Source organism: Lygodium microphyllum, chromosome 10, assembly GCF_053477565.2.
Source record: "Lygodium microphyllum isolate KBCC chromosome 10, Lygodium_microphyllum_v1.1.10, whole genome shotgun sequence".
Taxonomy (NCBI): domain Eukaryota; kingdom Viridiplantae; phylum Streptophyta; class Polypodiopsida; order Schizaeales; family Lygodiaceae; genus Lygodium; species Lygodium microphyllum.
This window is the reverse complement of record NC_141144.1, coordinates 55,897,813-55,923,875: the sequence shown is the minus strand read 5'-3', so window position 1 is coordinate 55,923,875 and position 26,063 is coordinate 55,897,813. Positions and strand designations below refer to the sequence as shown.

Genomic DNA, 26,063 nt, shown 5'->3' with positions numbered 1-26,063 from the left:
CAAATATGAGTGAACTTTGAAGAATAATGTGAGTGATCATCATTGATGTGAGTGTGAGTGAATGGTGAGGATGAGTGTGAGTGAACTATGAGTGTGAGCATGAATGAATGGTAGTGCGAGTGTGAGTGAGCGTTAGGGTTTATGAGTGTAAGTGTGAATGAATTGATTAGGGTTGAGTGTGAGTGTAAGTGTAAGTGAAAGGTAGTGTGAGTGATCGATGAGTGTGAGTGTGAGTGAATGGTAGTGTAAGTGAGTTGTAAATGTGAGTAAACTTTTAGTGTGAGTGAACTATGAATGTGAGTAAACTTTTAGTGTGATTATGAACTATGATGATGAGGATGATTATCTTTTAGTATAAAGGAACTCTAAATCTAGGTGCAAAGGATCCTAACTATCAAATGGCAACAACCAACAACCAACCAAACAATGAAACAATAGCCATGTATTTGATTCTTACATGAAACAACCAAGAACTATGACAAGCATGATGCACTTTCAATCCACAATAGTATGACACAAATTGTTTGTGTAAAAGAAGTTTGAGTTTTGATTGTTTTACTTTGCCTTTTGTGTTTTGTGTTTTTTGAGTTTTGAGTTTTTCGAGTTTTTCTTACTCTTCTTCCTTTGATGCTCACACTGTCAATCATCCATAATAAGAAAGTTGCATCTACAACATTGATACATGGATTGGTCAAATAAACACACGACCCAATAAGCATGACAAGCATGATGTATCTTCAATTCAAGAACATATCACATGACAAGCATGATATATCTTCAATCCACAAAAATGTCACATGGTTTGTTTAAGCAAAAAAGTTTGAGTTTTGAGTTTTGAGTTTTTCATTTTTGCGTTGCTTCCACTTCAATACACACACAACCCAGCAAGCATGACAAGCATGATGTATCTTCAATCTACAAAAATGTCACATGGTTTGTTTAAGCAAGAAAAGTTTGTGTTTTGTGTTTTGTGTTTTTGCATTGCTTTTGCTTCAGTACACACACAACCCAACAATATGACAAGCATGATATATATTTAATTTGCAAAAATGTCACATGGTTTGCTTAAGCAAGAAATGCTAGATTTTTGCATTTCAATTTTTTGCGTTTCTTTTTTTTGTGTTTTTGAGTTTATGGTTTGTGTTTTTTTAAACTCTATTAAGTCCTATCTCTTCACTTTCAATCATATGAACCGGATCCTTTGGAATCAGCCTTCCTAACCTAGCTGCATGTGTTTCAGAATGCTAGCAACAAACACAGATGATTGGTATCCCATCGATCCCATCCACGCCCATGTACAAGCCTCATATTCTGCCACACATCAAGAGTGTGAGAACCTTCGCGGCACTTACATTGTCCTTGGTCTCTTCTCTAATATTTTTGATGGCTTAATGAATTGTATTATCTTTTCATTTAAATAGTCTTAGGATTTTGTCTTACCCAACATCTACAAGGATAGAAGGAAATGGCAAAGAGGTTTCCCAAGCATCCTTCATCCAATCGTCCCACCAAGAGTTTCGAAGTTTTTCAAGTAGAATTGTTCCCCCTATGGGTTCATAGATGTGAGTCAATGATTAGAGAGAATTTGAAAAGGACAAGCTAGTGCTACTACAATATTAGCAAATCCTCACATAAATCAAAGTATTTGTGGGGGTTTTTTTCCCTTCAACTTTGGTAAACCCTTGCAAACATTGAGAGTGGGATGGGAAAATTAGAGGATCAGATGTATCCCACAGTGCTTGTTCTTTTTTTTTTTTGGTGGTAATTTGTAGCCTATTGGATTGATTTATTACTTTTTGGGATGTCATCTAAGGCCCAATGCCTATTTCAATTAACTTTGGTGTGTCGACGAAAATACCCCCTCTCTACCAACCCAATTTCTTAACTAAGGCTTGAACCATCAACCACATGCAACCCATGTAGGTATCCTAACCAATTGAGGTGCTGCTTGGGGTTCCACAACTTGTGTTACATATCACATGTATTTTGCAACATTTTTATCACCTATTCAATGTTCAAGAAAAACAATATTGGTAGGAGATATAACAACATGTCATTAAAAATTATGGTGGTAAGTCCATATGAAGTTACATGTATGTACCATATTTATTAATTACAAACTTTATTAAAATCAAGGTTCGAAGATGACATTAAACTTGCCACGGTCCAGCGATGGACATGGAAGCGTTCATGATGACGAAGGCTTCTACGATCACTCAAACCAAAACGATGGAGTTCTTGTCTCGCTTTCCAGTCACTCCTCCGGCGTGTCTATTGAGGCGTATCAAGCATCCTTCTGTACGTCTTGTGCGGTGGAAACGCGCTGCAGAGGCGACGTCCCTTTCATTGGATGTTCTGAAGGCGCAGCTCGAATCTTTGCAAGGAGAAGCTGGTCGATCTCGCGCACGAGGTGAGAATAAGAAATATAAACTCTGCAGGTAGCCAATCAATTGCTAACTCTTAGTGTGCTGGTTCATAGCAGTTATTTCATTTAGAAATCAATCCCTTTGGCCGAGTTAACTGAAAACTAAAGCAGTATGCATTAAATGCTTTGTACCATACACTTGAAGTACTACAGAGTCCATATTCGCCATTTTCGACTTATTGTCTATCATAGTCCCATTGGTTTACTAAGAGACACTTGAAGCAATGGCCAATCAGGTTATCAACACATACTCGAAGTAATACATGGTTGGTTTTGGGAGAGTCAAGTCAGGAAATTGGGAGGAGGGCACGTATAGCTGGGCATGCAAAGTTAAAATTCTTTCATAGGGTTCTGAAGAAGCAATTGAAGCTTTTTGGATGAAGATTAGCCAACACAATTCAAATTATGTGAACCAGTACATATCCTGTACTAGCAGTCCTTGAGGTATAAGCTATCATAAGGTTAATTACGATGTTGACACATAATTGACAACTTGCTTGGAGGCTGAAGATTCCAGCAAGGATGTAGTAAAGAGGATAGATATTGTTCAGATGCAATTCTAGGTGTGGACAGCGAGATGACAGGTTTAATATAGGGTTCAAGGGCTGTATTCAGTACTATCTTAATCTTTGCTTGGTTGTGCATTTAAGTGATCGATACCTTAGAGTTGGTATCAGAGTGAAAGCTCAATGCTGGAGTAGGTGAGTTTGCAATTTTATAAAAGGCTTATATTTCAAAACAATGGTTGCAGTTGCATTGGTTACCCCCACCCACCCAAACTTCATGTGCATTGAGTGAAAGGGCCGTGAGGATACAATGGGTTTTGTAGAGGAAACACTGTGAGTGTATATCGCATTTTACACAATGAACTCAAGCAAAATGCACATGAAGGGGAAGAAGATGAATGAATGCTGAATGAAGAAACTCATTGGACAAACCATGCTAGATGTGGTACAATGGATGCTCAAGGAGTGGAGGATTGTTTGACAGCTTCTCTTTCTTACGGGAGAGTCATTCTCTAGAACTGATCTCAAGTGCAGCAAACCATAATGCTTGATGTTAAAATCTAATGTAGACCACTCTGGCAGCAGTGATGAGGAAGAGGGCTGTCACATGCAGCAGTTATGGACAGGATGGGGGATGAGTGAGCTGCCAGAAAGTTGGGTGACAGCAGGTAGGCATGCTGAGATGCAAAATAAAGCAGTGAATGAGAGCAAGCAGGTAGAAGGTTGGCCAATGCTGAAATGTGCTCCGAATGATGGACAGCAGCAAGGCAGCCTTTAGGGACGACAATGTAGCAGTTCACTAGGTCATAATGATCAGGACAGCAGCTGCGAACACTCGAACAAGGCCTGCAGCAGTTGAATATAGACTTGGAGTGAAGGCGATAGCAGTTGGAACCAAATGCAGGTGTGGTCAGCCTACTGATGATCATGGCAGCAGTTGGAGATGATGAGGAACGAGTGGGCAGCAACAAAAGGAGGGGCTTGTAGCCATGTGATGATGAATTGGGGATAGATTGGGATGCAAGTGACCTAGCACACTATCAGCTTTGGTGTCAGTCATTAGCCTGTATGCAGTCAACCTGTTCATGGTCGCCTGCATGTAGTCAACCTGTTCATCATCTGCCTGCTTGCAGCCAACAACATGCCATGACAGCTTGTCCGTGGTCTGCTCACAATTCACCTCCTATCTGCCATGCCAGGTCTAACTGGTGTGCTGCTCTTGTTTGACCAGATCTGCCTTGTAACCCGACATGCAGCACACATTTCGAGACAGCCCCCTCAATATCAGCCTACAGCCTTGCAACTCAGCTCGACAACATAAAATAATATGTAATGCCTTCTTGCAACATTTAATTATTCTTATTTCAACCTCAATAGAGCCCTATTCACGCTAGCCTCCTTGGAGGTACAATTTTTGGGGATTTTTGCAGCAGACATTGATTCCCACTCAATTTATTCAAAAAAATTGGGGCTTTAAAACCCCCAAATCTCATCCATATATTGGGGATTTTGTGTTTTGTGTTCAATACATTTGCTATTAAAAATTTGGGGCTTTTCACTTTTGAGCCCAAATTTCATCAAATAAATTTGGGACTTTTGTGAAATTTGTTAAATTCATTGACATTGAGGCTTCATTACCTAAACTGATATTCGGGGGCATTGGAGTATTCTTAGTTGCGAATTTTTCTTTGACGTTATCAATTGTACACATAATTGTAGTTGTTGTGAAAATTTGGCTGTACATGGCAAGCAACAGTAGGCCAAAATGACTTACTAAATATGTTTGGGGACTCTTAACAAATTGAATGGCACAAATTATCCAATGTGGGCATACACGATGAAGCATGTTTTAGTTGCTAAAAAAACTTGGGGTTATATATTTGGTTCAAAGGTTAGGCATGTAGGTTGTGTTGCACATAATATTGTAGGCTCATCCAGTTCATCCATTGTCACAAGTGGATCTTTCACTCCAACCTGTGTTGTACCTCCCATTGCTAATCAGTTTAGATGGGATGGGAGAGATGCCTAGGCACATGCTTTGATTGCATTGTCGTGCAAAAGCTAGGTCATTTTGCACATTCAGTCATGCACAATGGCGGAGGATGCTTGGGATAAACTTGCTTCATTGTATTAGGTGTGCAATGAGGCTCATGTAGCCTATTTGCGCAAGCACCTTGAGATGAAGCACATGACAAAAAGGTGATTCAGTGGATGCCTACATTACATGTGTCAAGGAGATAATGGAACAACTTGCAAATATTGATGAGATTATTCGTAATGCTTCTCTTGCTTCTATAGTCTTGTTTGGCCTACTCAAGTCTTATTAGAGTTTTGCCACTATGCCTCACTTTTTTGCAAAAGGAGATGGTAATGCATACACATTTGATGCATTGGTCTCATTGTTATTGCAAGAAGAGCAATCAAGGGTGAATTGCTTCAATATAAGTATGGAAAATCAAGCATTTGCAGCTAGCCATAAGAATAAGGGAAAGTCATGGCAGCCATCAAACTCAAAGGGCAAAGGCAAATCACCCTCTCCTACAAACCCTTCAAGCACCAAGGATGAGGGTGCTAAGAAAAAAAAAAAATCATCGTAGTAAAAAGGAGCATGTCATTGAGGAATGCAGAAAGAGGGTTCTTAGTGAAAAAAAGAAGCAATTTGGCATGACTATTGCTGCAAAATTCAGCAAGTGTAAAGGATGCAAAGACACATTTATCAAGTTTGGACAACGATCCACCAAGTATCATTCATGACTTGTGCCGAAATGCCATGGTCTTTGGATAATCATACTCATTCCATTGCATGAATTGATCAGGTCATAGGGTGTGCACCGACTCCTTGTGAATGCACACCAACCTCTCAAACACAATGAAGATGTAGGCAAATCTAGTGGCAGAGGGTTTTAAGAGCTCAAGGTGGGTAAATGAGTGAAAGATGGTAAGGCCTTTGGACCTTCTTCTCACAAAATTGACTATACTTGTGGTTGTGCTGAAAATGACCTCAACCCATTGAATTTTGCATATATCCTCAATCAAAAGTCAATACAATGAGAAGCACATGGTGTCCATACAATGGCTAGAAACTTCTCCTCTAACATGTTGGCCATGGAGAGACAATTGCTTCCATTATTAGTCTCAATCTACACAACATAGTCGTGCCCAATTTACAAGATGACATCTTGCAAGTACTGCCATATAAATGCACTTGTCATAGTAAGGCTTGGCAAAGAGGTATCAATGGCCTTCACAAACATAGTGCCCTTATATCATGAGACCATGACATTGTACACATTTCTCCTACGGATATCAGACAATCCATCACACAAAATGTTGCACCTATACTTCTTTCGTGCATCTTTTAATGGCTTCAACTGAATCTCAATGCACGTCTTCTCCTTCCTAAGCTCCTGTGTGCGTAGTGCCTTTGAGGACTGGCTCTCCCATTCACATCCAATGCGGTTGATGTCTCTTATGGTTCGCTTCTATTGCTTTGTTCTAGCGACATGGAAGAGAATGACATACCTAGTGAATAATCTTATCAACTCTTGAGTTGCCTCATCTATGGCTTGCTTTTGCATAGCAGCATGTATGCTAGCCCTTTGTAATGAACCTCTAGAAGCAACTGAAACATTAGGTTGAGGCAAAGGAGTTCTCATTGCACGTGAGTTAGAGACCGAAGCTGAAACTGAGACACTTGTAGCAAGAGTTGATGCAATCCTACTTTGATGGCCCAACTGCACTTGTGCTACCCTCCTGTTGAGTTATGGCTCAGTCTTGGTCTTGTTTTGCATCAACCATCGGAAGACCAAGCCATTGCCTCCCCCATAGATCAAGAGAAAGCTTCACATCTCTTGGCACATTTGCACATGGAGGTGTATCCCTTCTCGACACACAAGCAAGATGGTCTTTGACCCTAGCAACACTCCCTGTTTTTACCATGCCACATGCATTTCCATTTTTTAGATCCACCCATCATAGGAGTTGAAAAGAGTAATATGGCACCGATTAGGATCAAGGGCCATGGTAATTTGTTAGCTACAAGCTGCTCAAACATCAAACAAACAACACATAATCCTAAAATAGTGTGCAAATGGCTGGCAAGATTATAAATTTATTATATCTTAGCTGAAAATTGCAGAAATTCAGGTCTGAAATTTGCAGCAAAACAAGCTGAATGGTCACAAGCAAATGGTAGACAAGGCTGAAATAGTGTGCACACAACTGGCAAGACCAAAAAATTCATATAACTTGGCTGAAAATTGAGAAATTCAGCTCTGAAATTTGCAGGAAAACAGATTGAATGTTCACAATTGAGGCTTACCTTTTGAGATGAGAGCTTTCAATGTTACTGGGGCGACCATGGGTGGTGTGTAGCAGTTGGGGCAGCTTGGGCAGATTTGCAGCAGTTCGTGCAGGTGCAAGAGGTGAAAGCGATTAGGCACGAGGCAAAATGAGCAAGCGAAAATGAAAACGAAGCCTGAAAAGGGGGTTTTAGCTTGCCCGTCCTAGACGTGCTAGAATCGGTTACACTCCTTTGCCTTAGCCTGATGTTTGAGTTGCTTCTAGAGGTTCATTACAAAGGGGTAGCGTATAGGTTGCTATGTAAAAGCAAGCCATAGCTGAGGCAACTTGAGAGTTGATGAGATTATTTATAAGGTGTGCCATTCCCTTTCACGTGGCTAAAACAAAGCAATGGAAGCAAATCATAAGAGCCATCAGCGGCATTGGATGTGAATGGGAGGGCCCATCCTCAGAGGCACTATGCACACGGGAGCTCAGGAAGAAGAAGACATGCATTGAGGTTCAGTTGGGGCCATTAAAAGATGCACGGAAGAAGTATAGATACACCATCTTGTGTGATGGATAGTTTGACATCTGTGGGAGAAATGTGTATAATGTCATGGTCTCATGCTGTAAGGGCGCTATGTTTGTGAAGGCCATTGATACCTCTTTGCCAAGCCTTACTATGACAGGTGCATTTATATGGCAGCACTTGCGGAATGTTATCTTGCAAATTGGGCCCGAATATATTGTATAGGTTATGATTGATTATGGAAGCAATTGTGTCTCCATGGTCAACATGTTAGAGGAGGAGTTTCTAGCCATTGTATGGATGCCATGTGCTTCTTATTGTATTGATCTTTTGATTGAGGATATATGCAAAATTCAATGGGTTGAGGTCATTTTCAGCACCACTACAAGTATTGTGAATTTTGTGAGGAGGAGGCCCAAAGTCCTTACCATCTTTCGCTCATTTAGCCACCTTGAGCTCTTAAAACCCTTTGTCACCACTAGATTTACCTACATCTTCATTGTGCAATTTGCAACTTTGAGCATTGTTTATTATACATAATGTCATCTATATAATTTATTATGATTGCATAGTTTGATTCTTATGGCTCCATTTGTGTTTCTATTTGAATGATGATTTATAGAAACACATTGCTATACGAGTGCTCTTATAAGACTGTAGCTTAGGCCCTTGTGAGAGAATTTGGAGCACTTGGACCATTTTCCATTCACAAAGAAAAGGGATAAGCTTACCATTGCTTAGTTAGAGAGGTTGGTCTTTTGTCATTGCAACCTCCAATTGCTTGAGAGAAATGTTGTTCATCTTGAGCTAGTGTTGGTGAGGATATTTATAATTTTCTAATAGCTTATGGTCTTTGGTACTTGAATGCCAATTTCAAAGATGACAAATTTTTTTCTCCATGTTAAACAAAACACAGGTAAATATAGACAAGATCGATATAGAGAAGGTGAAGCTTACTCTAGGCATCACATTGGAGAAGCACGACATATACATCGTGCTCTATGAGGAGATGATTGGCCCGAGCTGTACCATGTGTAACAGGACTACTTCACAGTGTCAAAGAGCCATAGATGGAGCTAGCACTTGAGTTTTTCCAGGAGATTCAAGGACTGTTGATGCTTCTAACTCATCACTTGATGTGGTTAGTTGATGACAACACGTCCATTGATGTAGATGATACTTCTGCGGATGCTTGATTTCACCTTGCTCATGTTTTTTTCCATGGTTGGCTAGTGGCCACTTATTATTTTGACATTGTGTCTTGTTTTAATGTATGATGTATCTACTATGATCTATCGTTGCTCACATTGCCATGAGACTCATCAACTTGACTTTTGAGTTTTGAGTCATGATTCTTGGAAATAGAAACACGGAATGGCCTAACGCGCTCCAAACCCTCCGAGCACGTGAAACGGCTAGGAAACATTCCCTACCGTTCCCAAGGCTGTTCCTTGCCGTTCTGCCTACCGTTCCCTACTTGAAACGGCCATTCCAGGCTTGTTGACCAAGAAATGACGTTTTTTTTAGTTTTTTCTTTTTGCTTGTGTCACACTGCTTCTACCACATGTTCACCCATCTGCATTGCCCAATGTGCACACACTACTCTCTCTCTCTCTCTCTCTCTCTCTCTCTCTTTATGGTTGAAGATTCAAAGTGTTAAGACAACCCACAAGCCAATTAGGAGTCCATGCAAGTTCAAATTTGATTCATTATCAACTCTTACAAATCACAATCAAATTTCAGTCTATCCTCAATTCCAAGGTAATCATCCATTTATATTGTATAATTTCAAGGGAAATTGGGATAGTGGGGCAATTCAAGGAAATTTGGAGCTATGGGGATAATCAAGTCAATTTTGGGACATTTGGGACAATTTGGAGCATTGAAGGGTATTGGGGCAATTAGAGGGACATTCTTTGGGGCAATTTGGGTCATGCAGGGCATATTTGGGGCACTTAAGACATGTGCTATTCCCTCCCATTCCTATTCTTTGACCTTGGACGTTCCTCCCCTTTCAAGAGGTCCTGTTCTCGTTCCCCTTCCCCGTTCCAGGTAACTATGTTCTTGGATAATAAATGTTACGATGTTATATTTTATTTCATGTTTTATGTGATATGTTACATGTGGGCCGTTTCGTTTCAAAATAACGTAATTTATTTTGGGTTGCAGCATGCAGAATGGATAACGATGTGAAATTGTGCAATGCGAGTCATGGATCTTAGATTCTTGTGTTAAAAGTTAAGATTTTTTAGTGACTCTAGCCTTTAGTATGCTTAGTATGTGTAGATATATGTTTATTTATATGCATAAACACATATTTTATTATTTATATTATACTTTATTGGTATTTTTTGAAATGCTGTCTCCACAAAAATTTCAAATGGCCAAAACTTTGAAACTTAATTTCTTCTAGTTTTCGAAATTTCCGTTTCCAAAACACATGGAAACTATGCTTTGTAGTCATACTATTGTATAACATTCGTAAATTTATGCTAACAAATACCAAATCATTTTTCCTCTTCACATCGAGATGGATAGTCCCTCTTCTTTGAAGCAATATATAATGCGAGAGTATGTTCTTCATAGTTGCTCCAAACAAGAGGAGTTGACTACTTGACTCATTGTGTGAATGACCAAATGTTGCAACTCATGGCCATTAGAACCGTAGTCCTATGACCACAAAGCTTCCCTAATCTTGTAGTGATCCTCATGTGTATCCATGCAACCAAAAGAAACTCAAAAGGTCCCATAGCTGAAAGCTGTTGATATGAGAAAATATCAATCTCCAAGCATCCATCACCTCATTCTCTTGACCCTTACCTTGGAACTCAGAAGTATAACAAAAACTATTGCATGCGTGGGTGAACTATACAACTAAATGAGGAATCTCCTTGTATACCTCATCATCGACTACCAACTATAATTCTCATTTAGCTTATCCATGGCCTCATGTACCTTGCCAATGCAAGGCTACATAGCATCTAGAACCCTAAAGAGATGCACAATCAGGGATACGAAGCATCTATCTGCTTTACAATATACATCATCTCCAAAATTGAGCTGTTTGCTTGTTCCATACATAGAATACTTATAGGTATATCTGCCAATAGTAATGAGGGGACATTATCGCTAATGAACAATTGCCTTAAGGCACCATTGTATTCTCCCAATGTTCCCGATATCAAAGGCAAACCTTGTGTTAGGTTTTCAAAAGCATCTTCTTTGAGCTTAGAGGTAATTAATGGTGAAAGAATGCTGGAAATACAATCGACACTTGCTAGAGAAAGCCAACTCACTATCAATGTAGCGATGATGTGTTGAGACTAGGTTTGAACCCTAGATTGATAGAGAAAGATTTTTACAATTGGATAGACTAGAGGTTATCCATCACCTTAGGGTTTTCCAAATTCGTGATAGAAAGTGGAGTAGCATTTCATGCATTTTATAGTAGGATTACCTCGTACTAATCAAGGTCATGACACAATGTGGGTTATGGTCGACCGATTGACAAAAATGGCCCGATTCATTTCTACAAAGACGATTGTGAAAAGTCATGAGTTGCGTAGTCTCTTTGTTGAATATCTTTATAGACTTTTTGGTTTGCCCAATGAAATAGTAGTGATTGGGATCCTAAGTTCACTGGCCATTTCTAGCAAATAGTTTTGCAAAAACTTGAAACTCGATTGTCCATGTTGTCCTCCAAACATTCTGAAACCAATGGACAGACCAAACAAACAAATTAGACCATGGAGGATATGTTATGTGCATGTCTTTCGTAAGCAATTTGATTGGGAGTGATATCTTCCTTAGATTGAGTTTTATAACAGTGCTAAGCATTCAGCTATTGGTTATAGCTAGTTTATGCTTATGCATGGTTATGAGCTGAAACTACCGGTTGGCACAAAGCTCAAGGGGATAACAACGTAGTCCGCAGTTGACTTTTGGCACGATATGTAGGAGATGATGACAATTGCTAGGGAGAGTATTAAAATGGCCTAGGATTGCGCTACCTTTTATACTAACCAACATTGTACTCCTCAAGAGCTCTAGGAGGATATGTGGATTTATCTTAGAGTCCCAAAGGACTTTGATTCAATGACTACTGATAAGTGTTGTAAATTATAAACAAGGTATTGTTGTCCTTTACAAATTACTAAGAAGATAAATAGTGTCATGAGGCCATGAAATTTTATTGCTTTGCTTAGCATTTGGTTAAAAGTTAATCAAATGTGCAAATGTGACTTGCATATACAAGTTAATTATTTCACAATGTGGGATCCCAGGATCTTGAGATGCAAAAGTTATAATAAGTTATGCTTGATAGGTAATAGGTGATACCCAATGTCAGATTTAGGCCTAGACTAATTTATTAGCTACTAATGTTAACGGTGATATTAGAGACTAGTCATTAATTAATTAATTAATACCAGTCTAAGGACTAATAATTGCTTAAGAATACTTGGGAGACAAATTAGCCTATCCAATTTAATTATTGGCTGGTAGAATTAAATTTATAAGCACTAGAATAATTATTAAATTAAGTTTTAGAATTAATATTCTTAAAATTAATTAAAAAGCTGGATAATGTTGGAAAATGGAGTAGAAGGTTGCCATTTAGCAAAACTTGCCCATGCAAGTGGAAAAAACGTTTTTGGGGGCTGGTGGAAGTCTATTCCAGTCATTTTGAGAGAGAAGGAGGCTCTTAGAGAGCAAGGAGATGTTGCCGATGTGATTTGCAGCCACTAGGACTAGTCCTACAATAGGCAATAATAGTTTGGAGCTCTTTAGGTATAGTTAGTAGCCCAAGGTCCTTCTGGTGTAGGTGACAATATATAGGAGGGGGCAATAGCCTTTTTGGTGATCCTAAGCTGCAGGTGACAACTTCCATGGCTGTTTGAGCAGGGTAGCTGCAAATTTTTAGTGTTTTTTTGGAACAAAACTCTGAAATTTCTCTCTCTATAGCATTCTCTCTCATCCTCTAGCCATCTCCCAAGTTATCTCAGCAAAATCTAGCCATTTGAGTCATTAGAGGTGGAGATATTGGAAAATTTGTGCTGTAAACCTTGATTTACAGTAGAAATTAGGGTTTGACATCCACCTTGGGATGCATGCTTAGAATTGAAGGCCTAGGCCTTGAATTCCATGAATTGAAATCGAGGAATTTCAAGGGAATTCAAGAGTCCAGGTAGCCAATATCAAATTTGGGGCTAAATTTGTCTTGCAAGGAGTAGGTCGAAAGCCAATCCCCAAGCAAACCAAGGGGTGAATTGGTTAGGAGACTTGCCAGTCATTAACGATAGCAAGTAACACTTGGATTAGCAGAGGTGATCAGAGAATCTTAGTTGTACTCCATCTATTTGCAATAAAAGCCAAAGAAATACTGAAAGGGGTGCTAGTTTTGGGACCAACAGGCTGTCCATTGTCCAAGAATCAAGAGGTAAAATGTGCATTTGATTTAAGTGAATTTTGTGCTTGCTGTAATTAGTGTTAAATCAGGTTGGTGCAACCATATTTGAGGATGAAGGGTGGTTTCAAGGTTCCATTGCCATGATACCATCAACTCCCTTGAATTAGTGGGCCCAAAGCACCTGATTGAAGGTCAAAAGCTTTGCTCTAGTGCTGAAATTTTATTTAATTGAGCATTTACAGAGCAAGTATGTCATCTTACAGTGAGATAGGATCAAGTAGTGATAATGCATCTCATTTTGAAAATACACATAATGAAGGGGAAAATGCAATGCCTAATCTTGAAATAGGCTTACAACACGAGTCTTTTTTTGTGATGAAACTCTAAAATTTCTCTCTCTACAGCATTCTCTCTCATTCTCTAACCATCTCTCAAGTTATCTCAGCAAAATCTAGCCATTTGAGTCGTTAGAGGTGGAGATATTGGAAAATCTTTATTGTAAGTCCTAATTTACAGTAGAAATTAGGGTTTGATAGCCACCTCAGGATGCGTGCTCAGAATTGAAGCCCTAGGACTCAAATTCCTTCACTTGAAATTGAGGCTTTTTAGGGAAATTCAAGAGGCTAGCCAGCCAACACCAAATTTGGGGCTGAATTTGTGTTGCAAGGAGTAGGGTGAAGGCCAATCCCCAAGCAAACCAGGGGGTGAATTGGTTTTAAGGCTTGCTGGCCATTAATGGCAGCAAGCAGCACTTGGATTAGCATAGGAGATTAGAGAATCCGAATGGTACTCCATTCATTTGCAATAAAAGCTAAGGAAATATTGAAAGGGGTGTCATTTTGGGGCCAACAGGCTGCTTGTTATCCAATAATAAAGAGGTAAAATGTGCATGTTAGGTTATGTGGGTTTTGTGCTTGCTGTAATTAGTGTTAAATTAGGTTATTTACCACTCTACGTGAGGAGGAAGGTTTGGTTACAAGTAGTGTATCCTATCAGCTGGATATATCTTTGAAAAGTGGACTTTACCCTATATTCCACATGAGTCGTTTGAAAGAATGATTGGGACAAGGTAAATTGGTTATTTCGATTGAGAAAGTCTGTTGGGAATAAAAGGCCATCGTGCCTTTTACATGTGCATGGGTGTGAACACACCCTTAGCACATTTGTACTTTCATATATATATATATATATATATATATATATATATATCTCTAAAAACCTAAAGAGGTACACTCTCGATTGTACCTACAAGTCGTGCTCACTCTCTCTCAACTCTGCACACTCTGTCTCTCTATTGCTAGCAAGTATAGTGTGTCTCGATCCTCGTGCCACCTCTGAGCTCAACAAATTGGTATTAGAGCGGCAAGGAGTGCATGCTTCTCGAGACGAAGTAGTCGACAGGTGTAGGAAAGTTGCAGGCAGGCTCGTGTGCAAGAGAGACAATCGACAAGTGCAGAAGAGGTAGTCGACTGGTTCAGATTGCACAGCGGGTAAGTCATACGAGTTGGCGACGACCAGCGTAACGTAGACTTGACTGGAGGTGTGGATAGTCAATGACCAGTCGAGCGGGGGAGGAGGTGTGCAGCAGCATGCGATAGGACTGCGTGACGACCAGTTGGCGGACAATGACTAGACGTAGGCGTCGATAGTTAACCGGACGAGACTGCAGCTGACGAGACGGTGGGACTAGCGGGCTAGTCGAGCGGGAGAGGAGGTGTGTAGCAGCATGTGACAGGAGTGCGTGACGACTAGTTGGCGGACAACGACTAGGCGCAGGCGTGGACAGTCGACCGGATGAGACTGCAGCTGACGAGACGGCGGGACTAGCAAGTGACTTCATAGGCGATGTGCACGGTGAGCCAAGGAACACCCCAAGCAAGATCGGTTGTGGAGAATATTTTTGTTGGTAATTGGGATGTTTTTTTTGCTGTGGAGTACAAACAACATGCTTTGGCAGGTTCTTCTTATGTATATAAGGAATTTACAGTGTTTTTTAGTGAACAGGTTCCACATAAATCTAGAGTTATGTTGGCTTTTCGATCTTCCTTGCAACCATCTTTAGTTTTTCAAGATGCTTGCGGCAGATTTTTGATATTGGAAATCATATATGAGGGTGAGGTTTTGTGGTTGGTGGGCATGTATGCTCCTTCTACTGCTCGAGAATGCCATCGGCTTTGGGATGACTTGCACTGCCTTTCTATGGCTTGTCAAGGATTTGTTATGGGTGATTTTAATGCATGTGTATTTGTGGACTAGGCGACTTTACGTCACCCAGTCATGGATGGTCCTGAGCATTAGGCTTGGGATGTACTGATAGCGGTGTCTTTGAAACAAGACACGTGGTCTTGGATGCATCCTTTACAGTCTGGATATACTTATCGCTCTCTTTAGCATCGAGATACTTGGGCTAGACTTGATAGGATATACATTTGTTAGAGCGATTCTTTTCTTCCATCAGTGATTGATATGTGGGTGGAGTGGCAGCATGTCTTGTTAGATCACTATCCCTTGGTTTTGGAATTGAGTCATGGGCCGGTTCATGCCTTTAAGGCTCTACTTGGTCGTTTGTGTCTGTGTTTCAATCAATCTTTTTTGCTGCAAAATCAGTTTTTGGAGTGTATCTCGCAATTGATTGCTTCTTTTAGCTCGAGGGCTCTATATGGGGGCATGGAAGCATGGGGTGTTTTTAGGGATAATGTGCGTGCATTGTCCCAATAGTATGGTATTTAGCATGCTTCTTCTTTTCGAGCTGAATTGTGGCATTCACAAACTTTGTTGGCTCACTCGTTGTCTCTGTATCAGTTAGGGGATATGACTAATGACTTGGTTACATGCATTGAATGGTTGAAATGTAGAGTTCAATCTCTTCAAGAGGAGGAATATGCTAAGTACAAATTTCTGGCCCAAGCGGAAGCTTTGCATGACAACAACTGTCAATCTCATCAGTTCTTTGCTCGTTTGTGCCACAAATATGCTCGGGAAAATATCGTGTTTGTTGGATGTGCAACGTGATATGGTTATTGAACTTGTCTCCATCATTCAAATATGCATCGATTATTATAAATCTTTGTTGGGTCCGTGGGAGATTCTTTCTGATGGTGTTTTCTTTGCTCGTTGATACATTTGTGACTTGGTTAGTAATCAGGTTAAGCTCGAATGGGTTGATTTGTTGGAGGTTGATATCTCAGAGGCTGAAGTGGAGGATATGCTGTCCCATTTACCACATAGGAAAAGCCCTGGCTAGGATGGGCTTCCTAACGAGCTATTTTCAGCCCATGTTGAGCAACTTAAGGACCCATTAACTCGCATGTGTCAGCAAGTCTGGAATTCTGGTTTGATGGCTTCAGATTGGAAGATTGCAGTGATTTAGATGTTGCCCAAGGTTCCTTCTACGACTTCCTTGAAACAAAGGAGACCCATTTCTGTAATGGGTTCTCTGTATAAAATCTTTTTTAAAATCATTGCTAATAGATTGTAGAAAGTATTCTCGCACTCGGTTCATCCACATCAATATGGTTTCATTAAGGGACGGAATATCATGCATACCATTTTGAATGTTTTATTGGGGATTGATTATACCAAAGGCTCTGGCTAGTAGGTTGCTATGCTTCAGCTTGATCTTGAAAAGGCATTCAATCATGTTAGTTGGTCTTTCTTGCGGCGGCTGATGTCTACCATGGGCTTTCGTCCTCGCATGACTTCTCTTGTTGACACCATTTGTCAGAGTGCTGTGGCACGTATTGTACTTAGTGGGGGGATCACATATGAAATTGCCTTAATCTGGTTCTCTTCGGAAAGGCTGCCCTTTCAGTCCTTTGCTATTTGCCTTAGTCACTTATCAATGCTTTCTTTGTTGGATAAGTTGGCTGATCAAGGCGAGACTGTTGGTTTGTCTCTTCCTAGTGGTCCCCAACGTTTGGGTCAATTTTGATTGATGATTCCTTTATGTTTCTCAAGGCTGATTGGACTAATGTGAATCGGGCAATGGTTACATGGAATCTCTTTGCTTTAGCTTCGGGGTTTCATTTTAATGCTAAAAAATTTACACCGATTTCTTGTTCGGAGAGTGATTTGCAAGATTTGGGTTAACAAGGAGTTGTGATTTCTAAAGGAGATATTAGCTGACACTTGGGTTATCCTATTGGTGTGGATGTAGCTCCTTGTGTCTTGCTTGATTGGATGTCATCTCGTATACATGATCGGTTTATGTACTAGAAATGTCAAGGTTGGCCTCTTCATGTGAGACTTAAAGTTGCTCAATGCATCATGATCAGTATGATCTCTTTTTTTTTCCCTTACTTCCTTGGACTAAGAAGTCTCTTTTGGAACTGGTTCAGACTATTTGCTTCATGTTGTGGAAAAATAAAGGGAATCGTTTGGGCCAGGTGTGGATTTCTTGGGAGCATGTGACTACTCCCAAAAGGATGGGGGGAGCAAATTTTTTGGATGTTAATTTCCATATGGTTTCTTTGAGATTGGCACTTTTGCAGGGCTTATGCGTGTAGAGTCATCCATGGACAGATATTGCAAAATTTTTCATTGAACAGACTAGTATCTTGCATGGTCGCAAGGTCATTTAGGTTTCTTGGTGGCATGTGCTGAATTCCACAAGGCCTATTAAGGTCTCCTAGTCTTTTCTCCTTTCTCATTTGATTGCACTTTGACAAGAGATTTTTCGTTTCGCAGTTTGGCACCCTCCTGATCTTCGTAAGGAGGAGAATTCGCTGCAAGGAGAAGTGATGGCTACCTCCAGGTTGTTGGACTGGCATGATAAAGACTTGTAGCGTGATAAGTTTAATCGGATGGCTCGCTTGGGGTTGCAGACAGTCCATGATGGTGTCATTCCTGGGCAGCCCCGTCTTTATTCTTTCTGGTGCATTCGTTAATATTTTCGGGTGCCTTGTGGCTATCATGACATTTGGTTGTCCTTACAGGAGCAGCTTCTAAGGTACTCTCCATTACTTGCTTTACAACCATTGTCTTCTTGGTGGGATTGGATGTTTGTGCTACTTGATGATTTCGAGAATAGGTCAACTAATCAAATCTATTATTAGATGATTGAGGTCAAGAGACGGGTCATTGGAAATGCCAATAAAATATCGGATAATCGGGATAGCAAAAAGAAGTGGCAGGAAAGATTTCTCCAACTATGGAAGTCTAAAATTCCTTATCAGGGAAAGTTTTTATATGGAGGTTGCTTATTGGGGGCCTTCCAACTGGAGATGTGTTGCGTGCTTGCAAGATCTCCCGTGGTCATTGTGTATTTTGCACTACATACAATGAGAAATTGCTTCATCTCTTTGTCTCTTGCCTTGTTGCTCAACAGAATTGGAGTTTGGTTTCCCGTGTGTGGTCCTCAGTGACTCAGTAGCGGATATCAGCTCGTTCGTGCATTATGGGAAGGATGTCTTCTATGTCCACCTTGCAATCAGATCATTCATACCTTTTCCATTTCCTTAGATGGACAGATTTGTGGCATATTTGGCGTCCTCGGAATGCCGTCATTTTTGATTCTACCTCGGGTATCCATGGTCATGTGGCTTGTGTTCGTGGTTTATTGTTATGGTGGATCTCCTCTATGGTTTCAGCTGACTTGGTTCTTCTTGACATTGTTGCTCCTTGGCTGGATATTGCTTGCTCCACTCCGGCTGTCCTTTCTGTGTGATATTTGTGTGTTATGGTCTTAGAGGCCTTTCAGCTTGTTTTGTGTTTGTTTTGTTTTCCTTAGCTGACCTGATGGTCTGATGTAAATATTACCTTTTAATTCAATTATCTTCACGATGAGAGAGAGAGAGAGAGAGAGAGAGAGAGAGAGAGAGAGGAGTAGAAATCTGAAGTGAATGAACATTGAATAAAGGGAGTGGATCTGTGCAATGAGCTGTTGACTGTATCCACCAGTGCTCTCACTTGCACACCCCAAAATTTGATGATGTTTGACCCTAGGCAAGGCCAGCCAATGAATAGGCTGAAGAAAATGATAAAATAATGCAGGTTGGCCAGTAAAATGCTGGCCAGCTGCTGTAAACAGGCCGAGTACAGCACAAATAATAAAATGCTGCAGCAAAAATGCTGCCTGCCATGTGGCACACTAGTGGCCTGCACCGCCCGGCATGACTAGAAATGTTGCAATCAGCTGGTAACTGTATAAATCTGTCCGACCTGATCTGGAAATGCATAAATCTGCCTAAACTGACTGTACACTGACCAAAACTCTTAAGAGTTCCAACTTAAAGTTCCCAAGGGACTAGTGCAATAATTGTGGATAGATACTAGCCAATTAATGGGCAGGGTCAAATGGATATTAATTTTCACAAATTTAATTCTGAAAATGAACTAATTACTGCTGAAAATTGCTTTGGAAGGCTGCCACCAGCCCATGCAAGCTGAGAGAATGCTGTTTGGGGCTGGTTCAGTGTAGAGGCAGCCATTCAGAGGTTGAAGAAGTAAGGAGCTTCTGGATTAGCTTTGAGACAATTTGAGACAAGCGACAAGTGATCGTGTATTGTGATAGGATAGGGGCAGCATGTTTCCTTCTCCACTTCAGCGAGAGGTGGCGATAGAAGAGGAGGGCTTATTAGTAGCATTGGAGTTTTACTTCCCTTTTGAAGCTATTGGCACCATTAGAATTGCTATGGGAGCTACTATTCAAAAGATACTCTCTTCAGCTGATTTTCTCTCTCATCCTTTGACATTTTCTCAACAATTGTCAGCATACACCAGTCTTTGGTGAGGGGAGAGTGATTTTTGTTGCTGGAACGCCCTAATTTATAGTAGCAATTAGGGTTTTCCAACCACCTTGAGATTTGTGTCTGATAATTGAAGACCCTGTACTCAGAGTAACAGTTGCCATTGAGAATTTAGAGCTGATTTGAGGGGTGTGCTCATTCCCATTTGATTTGCTCCACATGCAAGTGTTGGGTATTTGACTCACGCCTCACTTACGCCTATGCTCATATGGGAGTGTCGGTGATCAGTAGGACATTGGGGCACTTTTTACTCTCGGTAGGAGAGGTTTTTTCCCCCAGACTTATAGTCTTATTGTCGTATGTGCTTATGTGCTTATGTTACACACTTATGGGCACTTAGTGTGTGTCGGGTGTGAACACCCCCTACAACCCTAAGGTTTAAGGGTTGTACTTTGTACTTTCTTGTTACACTCTTTCAATCTATTGGATTGGGTGTCGTGCTTCACTCTGTCTCTCTCACTCTCACACTGTCTACTATACTCTCAGCTGCATTTTGATCCTATCACCATCTTTACATTTGGTATCAGAGCAGTCTGCAGTCTGTAGACTGTAGCCCCCACTGTCTGCGGCCCCCGTCAGTTCTGCAGCTCTCGCTAGTAGCTGAAGGCACCATCAGTACCTGTGTATGCCACCTGTCCCAGCAGCGCCTCATCCTCGTCAAGAACGACCTGTCGTCAGCTCCACGGGCTTGTTCATCAGGTCGCCATAGCGACTGGGTCACCTCCATCGCTTGCCCCATCATCGACTCTGACATAATCGTGTCCGCCTCCCGCGACAAGTCCCTGGTGGTCTGGTCCCTCATGCCTGGGCGCATCGTCGACGTTGCAACGCCATGTCATCTGCGTGCGAGTTGACTGTCCGCCTTGTCCACGTAAAACGCCCGCCCGACTGCTCCGTCTGCCAGCGACTTGCCTAGCGTCCGCCCTGACCACGTCATGTATTTTTTTAAACAAAAAAAATTATCCCTTTATTCCAGAATCAATTTCTGGCAGAGGAGGTTCATACGCAGCTGGCACAACATACAGGATACAAGTGTGGGCTAAATTTGATGCAAATTTCTGGGCACATTCATTAGAAAATTTGGGGTTTTTATGTATTTTGAGGACAGTTGCATACGAACTGCAGTTAAGTCACAGAAAGACCGTTTTGAACAAATTTTTGGCAAAAATTTTGGGGATTTTGATATTACAATGTTGCTGAGCACTGTTTGCACCTTGGGAAGCGTGCATTAAAAGACAGTTTTTGACAGAGTATGCCCTTGCACATTAATTGCAGAAGTGTGCTTGCTGCAATTTCTGGAAATTTGCAGATTTCCAGTCCTTACTGCTTTGACATTGCTCATTTGTCTTTGGAAATTTGTCAATTTGTCATCATGGCAAATCAGGGAGGTGATGTATTTACGTATGTATCCAAGGAAGACAGATTGGACGGAAACAATTATTCGCTATGGTCATTCATGATGAAGAATGTATTAGTGGCCAAGAATTTATGGGATTATGTCAGTGGAGAGGAAACTCGACCGGGAGTTGTAGCTCCCGTTACTCCTCCTCAAGGAGCATGTGGACAACGGGGACCTTAGCCCGCTCCACCTCAGCTACTTCCGCCAAGAACTGCAGCTCAAAAAGCTTGGGATACACGTGATGCACATGCCTTGTCGCTGATTGCTCTGGTAGTTCAGCGGTCCATCATCCCTCACATTCGTTCAGCATCTTCTTCACGAGATGCATGGTTAACTTTGAAACATATGTTTGCAGGAAAGAATGAGACTCGGATCTCTTTCTTGAAGAAAGAGTTAGAGACTTTGAAGATGAATGAGGGTGATTCTATGTAGAATCATTTGAATAAGATTCAGGACTTGAGGGAGCAGCTCATGAATGTAGATGAGTACTTTTCGGATGCACAGTTGATATCCACCACCCTGAATTCCTTACCTCCTTTGTACTTGTCTTTTCATATTGCATTGAACCTCACCAAGAGGATTGCCGAGCACCCACTCACTTTTATTCAGCTGGTTAGTTTGCTTCTAGAGGAGGAGCAAACAAGGAAAAATAGTGGTGTGGATGCTATAGTCTCTGAGCAGTTTTTTGTGGCAAGACAGAAAGGCAAAAACAGCAAGGTGAAAAATGCTCCACAGAGTTCTGGTACTTCGGGCACATTGCAGAATTAGACACAAGGGGGGACGCAAGCAAAAAAAGGAAAATGTCATTATTGTAAGAAGCCAGGCCACTATATCACTGAGTGCAAGAAGCGCATTGCCAAAGAGAAGAAGAAGAAGTCAGGAATGTCTGTTTCTACTACTCCTTCCACTGCTAGTGAGTCCGCGTCCTTTGTTGTGGACAGGGGCTATTGTTTTTACACTTGCAGTTATGACATCTCTTGGGCCGATAGAGCACTTAGCTCTACAGAGGATGCTGACACTTGGTTCTTTGAAAGTGGTGCTTCTAGACATATTACATCTCGCAGAGATCTGTTTGCTTTAGTTAGTGCACCTCCCGTTGGGAAATCTGTACAGTGTGCCAATAATGCATCATACCCTGTTCGTGGTATTGGGGAGATTCAGCTCACAGCCATTGATGGCTCTATTCTCCGCCTGCAGGATGCTTTGTTTGTGTCTGGAATCAAGAAGAATTTGCTTTCTATTTCTTCTTTGGTACGTTGTGGTTTGCAGGTCACATTTGATGATGACCGTTGCATGGTTAGAGATAAAGAACGCATGACTTTGGTCTTGATAGGATCTTTGTGTCATGGTTTATATAAGTTGGATGCTCTTTCAGTAGATCAGACGGCATACTTGACATCCACTCTTACTCCTGCTATGATATAGGCGGAGTTATGGCATGCTCGTTTGGGGTATGTAAACTTTGGCTGCTTGATGCTTTTGCAGCGTACTCAGATGCTGGATGGCTTACCTCTCTTGGAGAGACCTCCTGAGCACTTATGCGAGGGATGCATTTTGGGAAAAATGCATCATTTCTCATTTCCCCGTGGTGTTGCTTTTAGAGCAACAACTAGATTGCAGTTGGTGCATTCCGATGTTTGTGGGCCTATGCAAACCATGTCCTTGGGCGGTTGTTATTATTTTGTGACATTCATTGATGACTTTACATGTTTTTGCTGGGCCTACTGTTTGAAAAAGAAGTCAGAAGTGTATGATGCATTTTTGGCTTTCAGTGCACTTGTTGAAAATCAATCTGGATGCAAAATTAAGACTCTCCATTCGGACCGAGGGGGGGAATACATATCCTCTATGCTGAATTCTTTTTTGAAGCAGAAAGGCATAGTCCATCAGTACACTACTGCCTATACTCCACAGCAGAATGGGGTAGCAGAGAGGAAGAATCGGTCACTCATGGAGATGGCCAGATGTATGCTGAAGGCAAAGAGCTTGCCTCATAGTTTTTGGATGGAAGCAGTCATGTGTGCTTCCCATATTTTGAACAGATGCCCTACCAAAGCCTTGAAGACCACACACCTTTTGAGGCTTGGAACAGTCGTATACCTTCTGTTGGTTACTTTCGTACCTTTGGGTGTCTTGCCTATGCCTATATTTCACAGGTACTTAGAAAAAAGTTGGACAACAGGGCTGTTAAGTGCATTTTTATGGGATATAGCAATGAAAGCAAAGGCTACAGACTCTATGATCCCGTTACAAAGAAGGTTTTTGTCAGCAGGGATGTTGTTTTTAATGAAAAATCAGAATTATCCTTGGCTGGTTTGGACACATATCAGGCTGCCTGTGATGTTTTTGAAGGGCTGCTGCCCATTACTTTTGGTGATTCAGTTGGAGCTTCAGAAAATGAACCTAATGTTCAGCCAGTTGCTCCTATGGAAAGTGCAGAAATTCAGCCATTGGCTGATCGGAATATTCAGCACAATGCTGAAACTGAAATTCAGCGAGAGCTTGCACACAGTCAGGAAGCTAGATAGTTACCTAGATGGTATTTGCAAACTATGCAAGATAGTCCTTTGGATGCACCCATGGCTGGTTGTACTAGAAGGCAAACTCGTTTGCATGATTCAGCACATACCATGGAGTTTGTTATGGCAGCAAGTACTTTTGATAATGAAGAGCTTGAATGTTTTGAGGATGCACAACACAGTGTGCATTGGATGGCAGCAATGCAAGCTGAATTAGATTCTATTACTAAGAATCAAACTTGGGATTTGGTGTCCTTGCCATTTGGAAAGAAAGCCATTGGAACGAAATGGGTCTACAAACTGAAAAGGAAAGCAGATGGATCCATTGATAAATACAAGGCACAGCTTGTAGCTAAAGGCTACGCACAGAAAAAGGGCATTGACTATGAGGAGACATTTGCTCCTACTTCGCGTATGACAACCATCAGGTCTATATGATTGCTTTGGCTGCACATTATGGTTGGACAGTGCATCAGCTAGATATCAAGACTGCATTTTTACATGGGGAACTTCAGGAGGAAGTTTATGTACAGCAGCCCATTGGTTTTGCAGTTGAAGGCTCAGAACATTTGGTATGCAAGCTCAAAAATGCACTATATGGTTTGAAACAAGCTCCTAGAGCTTGGTATGCAAAAATAGATGCTTTCTTGCTTGGTCAGCGGTTTCTAAATAGCTCATCTGAGTCTACCCTTTACGTATGTAAAGAAGGGGGATCTATGCTGATTATATGTCTTTATGTTGATGACCTTTTGCTCACTGGAACACATGCTGATTAGATTTCAGCATTCAAACAAAATTTGCAGCAAACTTTTGACATGTCTGACTTGGGAGTTTTGCATTACTACTTGGGCATCCAGTTCATACATGATGCTCGAGGTATTGGGCTATCACAGTCAAGGTATATTGGGCAGCTTCTTGAGAAGTTTGGCTTACAGGATTGCAAGCCAGTTTGTACCCCCATGGAACCTGGACTGAAACTGTCATTACATGATGACAGTGATTTGTTTGATGTACATACATATGCTCCTGCAGTTGGATGTCTTATCTACCTATGCAACACTAGGCCGGACATACAGTTTGCAGTTTCAGCTTTGAGCAGGTATATGCATCAGCCACGTATGTCACATTGGCAAGCTGTCAAGCGTGTTTTTCGTTACTTGGAGGGTACTCGATCTCTTGGGTTGCTTTATGCCAAGGGGGGACCATTGCAGTTACATGCTTACAGTGATTCTGATTGGGCTGGTGATTATGATACACGTCACTCCACTAGTGGCAATTGTTTCTTTCTTGGCTCTTCTTGCATTTCTTGGCTTAGCAAGAAACAATCTACTGTTGCCACATCGTCATGTGAAGCTGAATACAAGGCAGCTTTCACTACCACAGTTGAATGCGTATGGCTTAGACGCTTGCTAGCTGATCTGGATGTATCTGTTACGAAGCCTACTCCTTTGTTCACTGACAGTTAGAGTGCCATTGCAGTGGCACGGAACCCAGTGTTTCATGCCCGCACGAAACACATTGAGATCCATTATCACTTTGTCAGAGAGAGGCTACATGCAGGTGATATCAGCCTTGTCTATTGTCCTACCACCAGTAATGTGGCAGACATCTTCACCAAAGCTCTTCCTCGTGAAAAATTTGAAGCATTTCGCGATGCTTTAAATTTGATATCCTTTGGTGGCGGATGATCCTTGTACTCTTGATCACTCTTCACTCCAGGGGGGTTTGTTGGGTATTTGACTCACGCCTCACTTACGCCTATGGTCATATGGGAGTGTCGGTGATCAGTAGGACACTGGGGCACTTTTCACTCTCGGTAGGAGAGGTTTTTTCCCCCAGACTTATAGTCTTATTGTCGTATATGCTCATGTGCTTATATTACACACTTATGGGCACTTAGTATGTGTCGGGTGTGAACACCCCCTACAACCCTAAGGTTTAAGGGTTGTACTTTGTACTTTCTTGTTACACTCTTTCAGTCTATTGGATTGGGTGTCGTGCTTCACTCTGTCTCTCTCACTCTCACACTGTCTACTATACTCTTAGCTGCATTTCGATCCTATCACCATCTTTACAGCAAGAGTCCAAGGATCGATTTGCACCCCAATCTTCAGTCAAATCAAGGGGCAACTTGAATATTGTTGTTGTTGGTCATTTATGACAGCCATTTGTATTGAAGATTGAAGAAGATCAGTCCAAATCTCAATGTACTTCATCTTAGAGCAATACAAATTAAAGAAATACGGCA

General features: G+C 41.3%; 1 protein-coding gene across 2 annotated transcripts in view; it reads left to right on the top strand.

Annotated features, from left to right (window-relative positions):
• The first annotated feature begins 2,136 nt into the window (after nucleotides 1–2,136).
• Nucleotides 2,137–26,063, top strand: part of LOC148030020 (histone acetyltransferase TAP1-like) — an 82,438-nt gene continuing 58,511 nt past the window's right edge. The window contains exon 1 of one of the 2 annotated variants that reach the window (XM_087686284.1): nucleotides 2,137–2,410. In XM_087686284.1, the coding sequence (XP_087542410.1) occupies nucleotides 2,145–2,410 (266 nt within the window). In that variant the 5' untranslated portion in view covers nucleotides 2,137–2,144. The remainder of the gene's footprint in view (nucleotides 2,411–26,063) is intronic. The other variant, XM_087686285.1, reaches the window with a different exon arrangement.